This window comes from Cervus elaphus, chromosome 5, assembly GCF_910594005.1.
Source record: "Cervus elaphus chromosome 5, mCerEla1.1, whole genome shotgun sequence".
NCBI classification, from domain to species: Eukaryota; Metazoa; Chordata; class Mammalia; order Artiodactyla; family Cervidae; genus Cervus; species Cervus elaphus.
In genome coordinates, this window is record NC_057819.1 from 82,599,337 (window position 1) to 82,613,925 (window position 14,589).

A 14,589-nucleotide genomic window follows, 5' to 3' on the forward strand; every position below is an offset into this window, starting at 1 on the left:
AGGGTCCCAATTTTTCCAGATCTTCCAATACTTAATTCTTGTTTTTGTTCTTTAAATAATAGTCATTTTAGAACGGGTATACCCTGGTTGGATTCCTGGACTATTCCAATATTCTTTGGCTTCCTTAATTAGCTCAGCTGGTAAAGAATCCACCTGCAATACAGAATACCCGCATTCAACAGATCCTCTGGAAAAAACTAAATACTACCCTACCCGCTTCAATATTCTAGCCTGAAGAACTCCACTAACTGTAAAAATGCATGGGAGTCAAGAACAGTCAGGAAACGACCTAATCAATCTCTGTTACTCAACTTATTCATCTTCTTATACTCACAAACGGACATGTATCATGACCCCCCTTAGCCATAAAGCTTACTAAACTAACCTGCTATATCTAAATATAAGTCACACAATTGTTTCTTTTCTGACCTATTATACCTAAACATAAACTAACTCACATTAAACCACAATCTTTCTTTTAAACGGACTTGGTCAGGGGAAAGCGCGAACGCAGTCCCCCACTACCACAAATTATGCAGTCGAGTTTCCCACATTTGGGGAAATCGCAGGGGTCAGCACATCCGGAGTGCAATGGATAAGCCTCGCCCTGGGAAAACCACCTTCGTGATCATGGTATCTCCCCTGCCAGGTAAGTATGAGTTTCTGGCCCTGCCTGCCACCTCAGCCTCACATTCCAAACACTTCGCACTTACGGTCACTCTCTTCACCGCAGACTCTACACCCTCACTTACGAAATAACGGCTTCTCCCAACTAGAAGGGCCTGACAAGCACTTTGCGAGTACCGCAACATTTGCAAAATAATACAAACGCTTCATAGTACATTCTGAACAGGGCCAGCCGACGCCGAGCTCATTTACATACTCCGCGCCCCTTAGTGACGTCACTCCGTAGCGCCGACGGTACCCGGGTCTCGTGATAGGCTGACTGACAGCCAGGAGGCGCTCGGGGCCTAATCCCCGGGGCCGGGAATGTGACCCGCCTTTGTGACAGAACAGACTGTAGGATGCGATTAGCTTTGAGACTGGGTGGGACGGGGATAGTCCGAATTATCCAGGTGCGCCTAATGTAATCAACGGCCCTTATAAAGAGGAAGCAGGCGGCAGGCGGCAGCTAAGAACGCAGCTGTGGTGGCGGCGGCAACAACATCGACGACGGTGACAGAGACCAAGGAAACAGAAGATGGCTGATTTTTTGAAAGGGCTGCCTGTCTACAACAAAAGCAATTTTAGTAGCTTCCATGCCAACTGTCTGTGCAAAGCCTCGAACCGACGTCCGCCAGTCTACCTGCCCACTCAGGAGTACCCGTCTGAACAGATAATTGTGACAGAAAAAACAAACATTCTTTTGCGCTACCTACAACAGCAACGGGACAAAAAGAATGCCGCCAAGAAGAAAGACCAGGAGCAAGTGAACCTCGAGGCCGAGAGCTGGGCGTCCCCGTGCAAGATCCCACGGATCTACAGCCAGGACTGGGACGACTGGGACGAGGACCCTTGAGACTCACGGCCCCACTCAGACGCCTCCTGTGCTGTCTGCTCCTCGCCTGCCCGCCGGCCTGCCCACGCCCCACCGTTCACACCATTTCCAATATGATAAAGCCAATGTATTTATTTTCCTTGTGTTTTTATTGATGCTGTAAACTTACCAACTTATGATTAAAGGGGATGTCAGACCCACTACTGTGATGTTGGTAGGTGTATTTTAAACAAACAAAAAAATTGTTATTCGCTGCCTCTTCCTTCAGTTCCCCCTCCTCTTGCCCCCTAGTCCTCCTCTGGAAAACTGGAGCCTCTCTCCGAGGGTCTAGATTCGGGGCCCTGCTGCAGCTGGTCCTCATGGGTGGGGGCTCTTCTCTTGGTTCCCATCTGCTGGTCCGGGTCTTAAACACTTCGCCTTGTCACAAGTTCCGCGGGGACTTACTCTGCCCAGACCTTGCTCCTTGCTCTGGGAGAAGTCAGCGCTTCCGAATCTTGTTGTTCAGTCGCTAAGGCACTGACTCTATGGACTACAGCATGATGCCAGGCTTCCCTGTCCTTCACTATCTCCCAGAAATTGCTCAAACTCAGGTCCATTGAGTTGGTGATGTCATCCAACCATCTCATTCTCTGTCGTCCCCTTCTCCCACCTTCAATCTTTCCCAGCATCAGGGTCTTTTCTAATGAGTCAGCTCTTTGCATCAGGTGGCCAAAGGACTGGAGCTTCAGCTTCAGCACCAGTCCTTCCAATGAATACTCAGAGTTGATTTCCTTTAGTATCCACTGGTTTGATCTCTTTGCTGTCCAAGGGACTCTCAAGAGTCTTCTCCAGTCCAGAAGCATCAATTTTTCAGCGCTCAGCTTTCTTTATGGTCCAATTCTCACATCCATACATGACTATTGGAAAACCCATAGCTTTGACTGTACAGAACTTTGTCAGCAAAGTGATGCCTCTGCTTTTGTTTTTTTTTTCTTTTTTTGTGGTGTCTTATAATGCCTCTGCTTTTAAATATGCTGTATAGGTTTGTCACAGCTTTACTTCCAAGGAGTGTGTCTTTCAATTTCATGGCTTAGTCTTTTCATCCCTTCTGGAGCTATTTCTCCACTCTTCTCCAGTAGCATATTGGGCACCTACCGACCTGGGGAGTTCATCTTTCAGTGTCATATCTTTTTGCCTTTTCATACTGTTCATGGGGTTCTCAAGGCAAGAAGGCTGAAGGAGTTTGCCATTCCCTTCCCCAGTGGACCACGTTTTGTCATAACTCTCCACGACTTGGCCTTGCGTGGCCCTCCAGGGAATGGTTCATAGCTTCACTGATTTACACGAGACTGTGATCCATGTGATCATTTTGATCATTATAGTTAAGTATCATCTCCGTATCTTGAAGATCTAAGTATTTTTATCAGGGACTAGTTTGGTGCACCACTTCCAACCCAATAAAAGGAGCTTTCTCATCTGGAAGAAAAAAGAAAGCAGTGGATGGAAGGCTGATGTCAGCAGATGAAAAATTACTGGTTTTGAAAACACGGAAAGGGGACCATAGGGCCAAAATGTATAGAAATAACCTCCTACAGTCTTTCCCACAGAAGAAAGAAAACAGTCCATTTCATTCTTAGAGTAGTGAAAGTTTACCTTTAAACCATTTTTTAAAAACTCATTCAGTTGTGTTTGACTCTGTGACCCCATGAGCTATACAGTCGATGGAATTCTCCAGGTCAGAATACGGGAGTGGGTAGCCTTTTCCCTTCTCCAGGGGATCTTTCCAGTCCAGGAATCGAATCCAGATCTCCAGCATTGCAGGCAGATGCGTATTTACCAGCAGAGCCACACGGGAAGTTGAATTCAACTCTTTCAAAGTGCATGGATTAGCAGCACAGATTTGTCTATCCACATAACATTCCTCACTTGATACTAGAAGTCAGATGCTGCCTTGTTTCCAAGTGAAGTGAAAACCACTCAGTCTTATCCAACTCTTTGCGACCCCATAGCCAATACACAGTCCATGGAACTCGGCAGGTCAGAGTACTGGAGTGGAGTAACCTGTCCACGAGCCACAAAGGAAACTCAAGTCAGATTTTTCACATTGTATGAAAATTGCTTGAGTCTTCAGAAACCCAAAACAACTGCAAAAATCAATCGGACAGGACACCAAAGCTACAAAGTAGGTGCCTATGTCTTTTCTTGAACAAATCACAACCAGGGGAAAGCGCGAACGCAGTCCCCCACTACCACAAATTATGCAGTCGAGTTTCCCACATTTGGGGAAATCGCAGGGGTCAGCACATCCGGAGTGCAATGGATAAGCCTCGCCCTGGGAAAACCACCTTCGTGATCATGGTGTCTCCCCTGCCAGGTAAGTATGAGTTGTAAGGAGTGTCTGGGACGTCACCCTCGAACTTAGCACACAACAGCGTTATGGTCAATTATATTCCAAGCTCTTTCGGCCCTCGATTGGAAACTGAAGGATTATTTATATGGCAGTGACCAAGATACATCCTTTGGACGTTCAGGGGAAATTCTACCCGGCGAAAAATGAAATCGATCCAGCAGCCACCGCGCCCCTCATCTACATATCCCCACCTCTTGTCACTTGTCATTCGACGTCTCTGCTTTTGGACAAGCGTCTAGTTCGTTCTAGTTTTGCCTGGCAGCCGACCCCAAAGACAAAGTGTAGCTGAGATTTTCAATTCGTCTTCGCAGACACACGCAAAGTTAGGCGGAGCTTCGTTACGGGGTGGAGTCCGAGCAGCTTGCGGAGGGCCGAGCAGGGCACGGCGGGGGCGCGGCCCTCACAGGAAGGGTCTCACGATCGGTTTCTGAGTCTGAATCGCCGCTCCACTCTGTAACTACGTGATATCCGCAAGTCTCTCTCAATCTCCGTTTCCCAAAGTGTAAAGTGTGAATAATACTGCATGCCTGCCTCACAGGGTTTCTGTGAGAGCTGAACAGAATGCGTGTCAAATGCGACCTCCACCCCCGCCACTCCACCCAGGCCATTGCTCTCCTGGACAGGCGTCCGTGTCGTTGGGATCACAAATCCGACTTCTACAAGACTGAAGTCTCCGCAGTTCTCGGCGCAAAGGCAAGCAGCATCTGGCCTGGATTGAGTAACAAAGCGAGTGCTCCTCTGTTCTCCTTAGCGAAAATTGACGACGCACTGTGTTTTCCTTTCTACCCTTGCTGGCTAGGCACTCTGGACAAGACAACTCTGCAGCAACTATAGTGTCAAGGGTTTAGTAGTGCGCGGGAGGCAAAACTTTACCTCTATTCTATTAGAGTCTCTGGCCCAGCGTGAAAATTACATTGGAATACACAGTTTAACAGGATGAAACCATACTAATTTATTTAACTTACGTTTATCTGACACAAGAGCCCTCATAAGGAAATGAAGACCCAAAGAAGTGGAACCCTAAATGTTTTTATATTAAGTTGAACAAAAGAGACAATCGTGGAGAAGCAAGTAGCATACATGGGGAGGCTAAAAAGGATAATGATTTTAACAAGACCTGTTTGTGCAGAAATCTCTGGGCATTATCCCTCTTCTCTGGAATATTTCTTTCCCCTGTGTTAGAAGGGAAGGCCAGACCACTCTTCTTACATATTTGCTGTTTTTTAGCGCTTTTGGTTTAAAAATAATCCTTCTGCCACAGTGACACAGTTTGGAGTGGCATATTTTGCAACCTCTTGGCAGTTATTTTCCTCTTAGTCTGTATGATTTTTTAAGTGCTTTGTTTTGTATTTTTGGAGGGTATTTTTAATTATTACAATAGTGATAAAATTTCCCCTGTAGGTAATTAGGAAAATACAGAAAAGCATTTAAGATGCTTAAAGGAAATGCATCAAAATGCAAAGTAACATGTTAGTGTAACACAGAAGAATGGATTAATGTGTTTCCCCTACATATTCTGAAACATGACTATAATATTGGGTTTCCCTGGTGGCTCAGGGAAATTTTAACCCTAATTATATACATCTATTGTCCAAAATATGTTCGTACATTTTGATCGGGAAATGTCATTTAAATGTAGAAAGTAAGAGAAAGATAGTGTCCTATGCACATGGTATTTATTATATAATTACAAAAAATCAAAATCACCCCCAAATCCTAGAATCTAAACATACAATAGTAAGAACATGAAAGACACATTATATTATAATGAACAACATGAAAGATAAAAGGTTAAGAGGCAAAAAAAGATATGAAATGGTATGTATACCATGATTGCAATTTTGTAAAAATATATATCCTTAAGGAAAAGTGCTGAAAAGAAGTGCACTGAAATGATATCAGTGTAACTGGTTGTGAAATACAGGAGGCAGACTTTCAATACTATTGTTAGACTCTTTTTTCTTCATAATGAGAAAGAAGACCAAGTCCTGGTGGAACAACTATAAGAAATATGTGGCACCGTATTCAGTTATAAACACAGGCTTTAGCATCAGATAGACTTAGGTTCAAATTGTGACTTTACCATATTTTAGGTATCTGTGCTTGATTTTACCCTCTCAGAACAGTGATAATTATTAGTGCACTCAATATGCCAGCAAATTTGGAAAACTCAGCAATGGCCACAGGACTGGAAAAGGTCAGTTTTCATGCCAATTCCAAAGAAAGGTAATGCTAAACAATGTTCAAACTACTGCACGATTGCATTCAATTCACACACTAGCAAAGTAATGCTCAAAATTCTCCAAGCCAGGCTTCAACAGTACATAAACCAGAACTTCCATGTTCAAGCTGGATTTAGAAAAGGCAGAGTAACCAGAGATCAAATTGCCAACATCCGCGGGATTATCGAAAAAGCAAGGGAATTCCAGAAAAACATCTACTTCTTCATTGACTATGTTAAAGCCTTAGACTGTGTGGATCACAATAAACTGTGGAAAATTCTTTAAAAGATGGGAAAATCAAACCACCTTACCTGCCTCCTGAGAAACCCATATGCAGCTCAAGAAGCAGCAGTTAGAACCAGACATGGAACAACAGACTGGTTGTTCAAAATTGGGAGAGGAGTATGTCAAGAGTGTGTATTGTCACCCTGCCTATTTAACTTCTATGCAGAGTACATCATTTGAAATGCCAGGCTGAATGAAGCTCAAGCTGGAATCAAGATTGCCAGGAGAAATATCAACAACCTCAGATATGCAGATGACACCACCCATTATGTCAGGAATCCAAGAGGAACTAAAGAACCTCTTGATGAAGGTGATAGAGTAAAGTGAAAAAAACTGGCTTAAAATTCAACATTCAAAAAACTAAGATCATGGTATCTGGTCACATCCTTAATGGCAAAAAGATGGGGAAACAATGATAGACTTTATTTTCTTGGGCTCCAAAATCACTGCAGATGGTAACTACAGCCATGAAATTAAAAGACGCTTGCTCCTTGGAAGAAAAGCTATGACAAACATAGACAGTGTTTTTAAAAGCAGAGACATTACTTTGCCTACGAAGATCCATATAGTCAAAGCTATGGTTTTTCCAGTAGTCATGTATGGATGTGAGAGTTGGACCATAAAGAAGTCTGAGCACCAAAGAATTAATGCTTTTGAACCGTTAGAGAAGACTCTTGATGTCGGGAGCCGCTGGGACGTGCCCAGACCGTGACAAGGTCACGGGACGAGAGAGGAACCTGCAAGGCAGGTTCCCCTCGGGGTCGCCCCGGGGGCCCAGTATGTCCCCTTCCTCTTTCTGTCTTACTGTTGTTGGATTTTCTATTAATTCTTGGGAATGTAACATATAGTGATCAGGCCTCCCTGGCAAAGTCCAAGCCTATTAAGAAAGATCCGCTAAGGCCGAGGCCTACTCTGCCTCCTAAGCATTGGGAACCTTATGACCGACCAGGAATGAAAGGCCTGTTCAGGTTTGTGACAGAGCATCCACCACGCAAGTGGCATTATGCTTGGGAGGACATCAGAAATGCTCATGATTGCTCTGACCCAGGACACGACCATAAGCTCCGTACCAAGCCAAAAAGGAAAAGGCCACAGGCATAGATTGGCTGCTTGCCAATTATAATGTTCTAGATTAGAAAAGAGTAGAGGTGTTTAGATTCATAAGTAGATGTACGATAGGTTAATATTCTTTGGTCAAGAGGGTTTTCATTGTTGCTATTTCAGTGCTGCTATTTGTCCATTGTTTCTCTTCCTTTAAGCAACATGGAATATTACAGGTATTTTTGTAGAATTGGAAAATATGTAGCATAGGATTTCAATAGTATAGAAGATTTATATTAACCAGCCTCACTGCCATTACTTCACTATTAATAGAGGTGTTTTGCTGCTGCAGAGGTGTTTTGCTGCTTCATAGTTAAAGATTGTAGACTGAGGTCTTGTGGTCTTAGACAAAGAAAAATATATAGGTTTTCTCATGGTACTATTCTCAGAAATGTCAAACATGTTTTTCATAATCCTTCCCATGTATTGTTTTATTGTCCAAAGAATTCATACTGTATCTGGAATCTACGGAACATTATTTTTGTCAGAGTGAAAATGTTAGGCCATTGAGGCAAGAAGACTATGTACGGGATTCAAGGCAAAAACCCTGTAATCAGGATTGTTCCAGATGAAGTCATTGGGAAAGATATGAGGGGAAATGTTGACGGGAGTATGAAACCAACATCTGATGTAACATGGGGTGATGGTAAGGGGGAGGCAAGAAAACCAATTCTATATAATCTGAGCTGTTAAAAAATAAAGTAGACGAGCTCTTGCATTACAACCAGAGTCCGTGCACTTCTCGATGACGCTACTTATCCCTGGGGTATCCCTGGACCCGCCGGGGCTGGACTCCAGCATCTTGAGAGTCCCTTGGACTGCAAGATCAAACCAATCAATCCTAAAGGAAATCAACCCTGAGTATTCACTGGAGCGAGATGCTGAAGCCGAAGCTCCAGTACTCTGGCCACCAGATGCAAAGAGCCGACTCACTGAAAAATACCCTGAAGCTGGGAAAGATTGAGGCTAGAAGAAGGGGACGACAGAGGATGAGATAGCTGAATGGCATCACCAACTCAATGGATATGAGTTTGAGCAAGCTCTGGGAGCTGGTGAAGGACAGGGAAGCCTGGTTCTGCAGTCCATGGGGTCGCAAAGAGTTGGACATGACTGGGCAACTGAACAACAATAATAATTATAGTGAATATAGGTCCATATGTGTGTGTGTGTGTGTGTGTGTGTGTGTGTGTATACATATTAATATACTGACACACAGAATAAAACAACTCCGTGACCAACTAACTCAAAGGCCCCAAATAAGCGCAGGTGGAGAGGCACAGCCCGTCTCTCAGGCAGAACTTCGGAGAGTTTCTGCATCCTAGGGAGGGGCGGCACCAGCACATCTACCCACCTCTCTCAGATCATGGTTGCCTCTGCCAACTAAGACGTTCTGTCCCATCACACATGGCCCTCAGTCTGTGAGTCTCACCCACCTCTGAATTTACACTCATATCTTTGCCTCATAGGAGTCAAGGATAGTGTGTGTTCAGAAATATGTGTGGCAGTAATTTTTAAAAGCTGCCTTTTGTTATATAAGCTCACTGAGCAGGTCTGACGGTTAAGAAGTCCATGGTGCTGACAACTGAATCTAAACGTCTGTTACCAGCTTGAGCAACTCTACAGACACTCTACACACACACCCCCTATGTTTCAGGGAGCCAAACCCATTCTGAGGCACTTCTGATGCACACTGGCCCTGGTTTTACACTTCCCATCCATAAGGCTCTGCAGTATAAACCATAATCACTCTACTTAGACATCTGTTAGATACTGTCATCCACAAAGTGTGACCCAGCCCACCTCAGTTATATGTTATAATTTCATTATGGATCTACCATCCTAATTTCATTCCAGGTGGTTTGCTGTTTCCATGGTATTGCTGTTTCCATGAATGCCAGGCTGGCCACAGCGCTGAGTCCTCTATGACTGTGTCCCCCCCAGGTATGATTTCACAGACATTCTAAGGCTCTTTTTGCTATGCTGAGGAAGTCTTCTTTCTTTTTTAAAAATTTTTTATTGGCATATAGTAGATTTATAATGTTGTATTAGTTTTCTATTGTACAGCAAAGTGAATCAGTAAAACATATACATAGATCCACTCTTTTTAAGATTCTTTTCCCATATAGGCCATTACAGAGTATTGAGTAGAGTTCCCTGTGTTATACAATAAATCCTCACAGGAACTTTATTTCTGATGACCACATTGCCTACTCCAGTATTTTCAACATTCACAAAGTATCCATGAGTTTCTATGAGTGCTACTAATGCTGAAAAAAACAAAAACCTGTTCTCAAGTTGTTACTCACATGTAACTAGTCACTTACAGCCACCTAAACTTAAGGTGCCAGCAACTAGCCTAAGGCGCTGAAGATACTAATCATGTGGAGATACAATCTCCTTGTAATAAATAAGATCACAAACTATAGAGGAAACAGACCTGCCAGAATTAGAGGAAAAGAGTAATGAGCACTAATCAAAGAGTTAAGGACCACATTACGACTGAAGGATCCTATACACCTTTGCCTTTGTGGACCCTTCCACCATGAAAAACGTATTAATATAAAAAGATGACATTGTTATATACATTTTCTTCCACCTAAAAATTCACCTTTTTTTCTTCTGATTTTAAAAGAAGTGCCTTTATGCAGCACTGTGCCTACAGTACCGAGTAATGTTTAAGCCCATCTTAGGTTCTGTGGCAGTTTGGGTGGATCCCAGGCAGCTGCAACAAGAGAGAGAGCTGAATGTCAAAGACTGATGAGAGAAGGCAGGGAATTCCAGGAAGCGGAAGCATGTTATAGAAGTAACACAGCAAGACCTCCTGGAAACTTTTTCAAAATAAGGGAGAAATGATGTCCAACAGAATATAATGTGAACAACATGCTATTTTACAAGTTTTGGTAACCACATATAAAAGGCTAAAAGAACTGAAAATAGTTCTAATAACATGCTTTCCTTATCCCCATACACCCAAAATGGTATATCACTGCAAAATATAACCAGCCTAAAAAAAATTGAGATATTGTAACACTCCAAAACTAAAAACGTTCAAAACCATTCAGGTAAACTCAGATCCTAAAGCTCAGACAGCTGAAGTTAAATAAATAGTCCTGACAAAACCCAAAAATCCGGGCAGAAGACCATTTCATAGTGGTTTAGTATTTAAAGATCTTTATTTCACTCCGTCCGTGTATCACACTCACCACTACCCACCTACCTTACGTGATAACCCCTCCAGTGTTAGAGATGAGCCACTAGACCCTTTTTAGAAAACATCTTGAACGATTTAAGATAGAAAGAGGATAGGGGAAAGCACCAACACAGTCCCCCACTGCCACAAATTATGCGACCGACTTATCCACATTTGGGGAAATCGCTGGGGTCAGCACATCTGGAGTGCAACGGATGAGCCTCGCCCCGGGAAAACCACCTGATCCTGGTTATCTTCCCCAAGGTTGACCTTGGCACTACCCGCGGCTGCGCACACCACTGTAAGATCTGGGTCACTCCTGAAACGACTCCAATTGGCCTTTATCCTAGCGAGTCAAATGAACATATTTTCAAACTATATTTTAGTATTGTTAATAGATAATCAAGCCCGTATTTCTGGGGAACGCGGTTCCAAACGCCTGGAGCCATCCCTGTAGCTACTCCACCGCCGCCTCGCGGCCCGCGCCCCCTGCCGGCCGCTTCCTCCAACAACTCGCCGCGCCCGGATCCTTTCCCGACAGAAGCCCACCGCGTCCTGAAGCGGGCTAACTGAAGGTCTTCGGATCTCCCAGTGTGGAGTCCATGGGGCACACCCACGCGAAAGAGTTTTTTAGTCGTCAGTCGACCTCATCCTCGCCTGGCTCCCAACGCTTCAGACCAGCCCCGGGAGAGGAGCCGGGCATCGACTCGAGAATATCTTGGCTACGGGCTTGAGGTTGGATTCCAGTGTTCACGGGGCACGACTCGTGATAAGCTTCTCCTTTCAGAATCAGTTTGTGCAGAACGAAGAGGAAACAGCCAGTCAGATCCCTCCCTGAGCGCAGGCCTCACCCAGGCTTTATCTCCCGCCCCTGCTCTGTTAACATCCCCCATCCTCCTCTGAGAAGGGGCAGTATCCTCAGGGAATAGACGGAGTCCATTCCTACCTTTGCCCTCTGGATTTTCCTTTCTCCTCATCTCTGTGTTTGGCTAAGTGATGTATATATATAACCTATTTTGTTGCTGTTCTATTCTCCCAGCATTTTATGTTTTGAACCAAGGTAAGTTTCTCTTGCCTCCTGACTACTTATTGACAGAGGGGAGTCTGACCTTTCAGTTCACTAGATTCTTCAGACTCTAGATACCATGTGACTCACTAGCCCCTCAACCACCTCATCCTCCTGCTTCAGCAGAGCACACTTACTGCATGTGGTCCTAGATCCTACTTTTGTTCTCCCCAGCACTGCTGGAGGAAGTTGTGATCCTCCTACCCCAAATTCATGCAAACTGCAGTCACATCTTCACTGCAATTTGGCATTCTTCTTAAACACATCTTTTCAATCCCCTCTACCCTGATGTTTTAAACCTCCACCTGAACCAGTGGTTCTCAGTTACTATGCCACTGCTCTCAAGGGGTGATTTTGAAAGTTTGTGGGGACATTTCAGTTTCCTTGGGTAGCCAGGCCAAGCATTTGCATATTAAAACACTTTATTATAATATTTTGTTTCTCCTTTATATTACAGTTAGAACACTTACATCAACTGTGGGGAAACATATAACTTACATTTTCTAGGAACATCTTGAATATTCATATTTTCCATGAATATACTATGAACAGTAAAAGAAATATTACTATTTGTTATGCAAAGGGACCCTAAGGTTTTACAGAATTGAGAACTACAATCCTAATCCAATCACACCCATTCTTTTTATAGGAGTGAGAACAATTTACCTTCTCCTTTATTTCAAAAGTACAAATGAATGCTTTTCCCACCAGTGTTTCTCAAAGTGTAAGCATCAACATCATCTTCTGAACCAATGTCTGGCTATGAGATCTGGGTGTTGCCGTGCTCTCCTCCAGGGGATCAGGGGCATCTTCCCCACCCAGGCATCAAATCTGCATCTCTCATATCTCCTGCACTGGCAGGCGGGTTCTTTACCACTAGTGCCACCTTGGAAGCCCCTCATTCCACGTGCGCTCCCAATTCCATCCTCTATGATCTCAGCCCTTTCCGCTGACCTGGCTTTAGCACCTCTCCTTTCAAACATATACAAGTGTCCTTTATTGAGAAAATAAACTTTTTTCAATTCCACAGTCACCCTGCAGTACTATTCTCTTATTTTTCTTTCCTGGATCTTAAGAGTTAAGAATTCATTGGTTTAACATCACATTTATGGAGGAGCTCCTACATGTTAAGACACTCATTTAATTCTCAACAATTACTGTTTAGGTTGTACAAACAAAAAAGAGCAAAGAGTGTTCCGCTCATCAGTGAATTCTACAAGGATGAATTAACCTGCTGCAGTCACTGACCAACAGTGCACTCTGTTATCAGAAGAGATTAAGGCGATAAAAGGATGAAGCACTCTGTGCTCCAGGCCTAGGAAATTAAGACAATGAGAGGATGCTTATTGTTTGCTTTGGGCAAACAGGCCCTGAAATAGGTGTATCTCAAGAAGAATTTTAATAAACCCAGCTTCTTGCTATCTTCCCATACAGAGAAAAGCCCTGAAGTCATTAACTTGTGATATCTGTTCTTTGTAAACTAGCAGTAATCCTTTACCAAGATACCTACTTGACTGCATTCCCCACCAAAACCCATCATACATAAACTAGCCTCTCTCTTACCTCTTCAGAGCAGTTTCTCAGAGCTACTGAGAAGCTGTTTCCTTGGCTTTAGTCCTCAGTAAGACCCTGATGCAAATTTAACTCACAATGCTTACACTGTGCATTTTTATTTCTATAGGCAGTTGGCACTAAGTATTATTGTCCACTTTAGAGATGAAGAAAATGAGGCAGAAGACAATTAACTAATTTACCTAAAACCACCCAGTTAAACAGTAGCAGAACTAGTGAGTTCATGCTCTTAACCTCTACACTCAGTGGTTCATAGACTGATATACAGTTGACCCTTGATCAACTTGGGGTTCACTTACATGCGGATTTTTTTCCATAAATAAGTACCACAGTACTACAGGACCTGGGGTGTGGATATAGAAGAACTGCAGATACAGAGGGCCAACTATAAATTATACACAGATTTTTAACTGCATGGAGGGTTGGTGCCCCTGACCCTCACATTTTCAAGGGTCAAAGCCTCATTACAGTTAGGGTCTACTAACCTGTGGAGAACATCAGGTTAGAAAAACTGGGAGTATTCATCTCCCCAGAGCAAAACTGGAAAATCCTCCAAAACAGTTACAGTCTCTTTGGCATCAGAGAATTTAGGAGAACAGATTAGGATCCTCTCAATGTGATGTGGTCAGTGAGACAAAGGAAGGTATTCTCAAGCCCTGGGACTAAGGGGAGTTTCCAAGATACACTGATTGTTTAATTTGTCTTCAAACTGATCACCTTAGCCTTCACTCCATCCATGAGAAATTAATGTGGCCAACACACATTATACATGTTTTCTTGCCATTTCCCCCTACTCCATCAAAAGCAGAAAATGACTGCATTTTTTTCAAAGGTCACTCTTGCCTACTGATTATGAAAGTGCTCACCTCTGCTCTTTCTCCATCTTTTTTCAGGAAGGTTTGTTCTCCTCTCTTGTTCCCTAACTGGGGCAATTCTGCAAAGCCCAGTCCTTGACTGTTGTATTTCTCAGCTTCCATGTTCTTTCTTCAAAAACTGATCCCACCTCCCAGATGTCTCCCTGGTGCTTCACTGGTAAAGAATCCACCTGCCAAATCAGGAGACATGGGTTCGATCCCTGGGTTTGGAAGGCCCCCTGGAGAAGGAAAAGGCAACGCATGCCAGTATTCTTGCCTGGCAAATCTCATGGACAGGGGAGCCTGGCAGGCTACAGTCCCTGGGGTCACAAAAACAGATAGACATGACTTAGCAACAAAACAGCAAACAACAACTATTCAACTAGGCCTGTTCTATAGCTTGCTTCCACAT

At 43.6% G+C, this 14,589-nt stretch overlaps 2 protein-coding genes and 3 non-coding genes across 8 annotated transcripts in view; 1 reads left to right on the plus strand and 4 right to left on the minus strand.

Annotated features, from left to right (window-relative positions):
* The window catches only part of TEX14 (testis expressed 14, intercellular bridge forming factor), a 142,211-nt gene that overhangs the window by 98,017 nt on the left and 29,605 nt on the right, over positions 1 to 14,589 (minus strand). The window contains exon 1 of one of the 4 annotated variants that reach the window (XM_043902811.1): positions 11,235 to 11,507. The exons of 1 other annotated variant lie outside the window; for it this stretch is intronic. The gene's annotated coding sequence lies outside the window, so the exon portion shown is untranslated. Of the gene's footprint in view, positions 1 to 713; positions 856 to 11,234; positions 11,508 to 14,589 lie in introns of those variants that run through there. 2 more of the 4 variants (XM_043902813.1, XM_043902814.1) reach the window with 2 other exon arrangements.
* Positions 494 to 657, minus strand: LOC122695865. Its single transcript, XR_006341606.1, has one exon. It is a non-coding gene; the product is annotated as a U1 spliceosomal RNA (small nuclear RNA).
* Positions 954 to 1,632, plus strand: LOC122694279 (DET1- and DDB1-associated protein 1-like). Its single transcript, XM_043902815.1, has one exon. It carries the CDS (start codon positions 1,202 to 1,204, stop codon positions 1,517 to 1,519), a length of 318 nt encoding a protein of 105 aa, XP_043758750.1. The 5' UTR covers positions 954 to 1,201; the 3' UTR covers positions 1,520 to 1,632.
* LOC122695877 lies at positions 3,696 to 3,859 on the minus strand. The gene has a single exon (XR_006341614.1). It is a non-coding gene; the product is annotated as a U1 spliceosomal RNA (small nuclear RNA).
* Positions 10,799 to 10,957, minus strand: LOC122695936. The gene has a single exon (XR_006341664.1). It is a non-coding gene; the product is annotated as a U1 spliceosomal RNA (small nuclear RNA).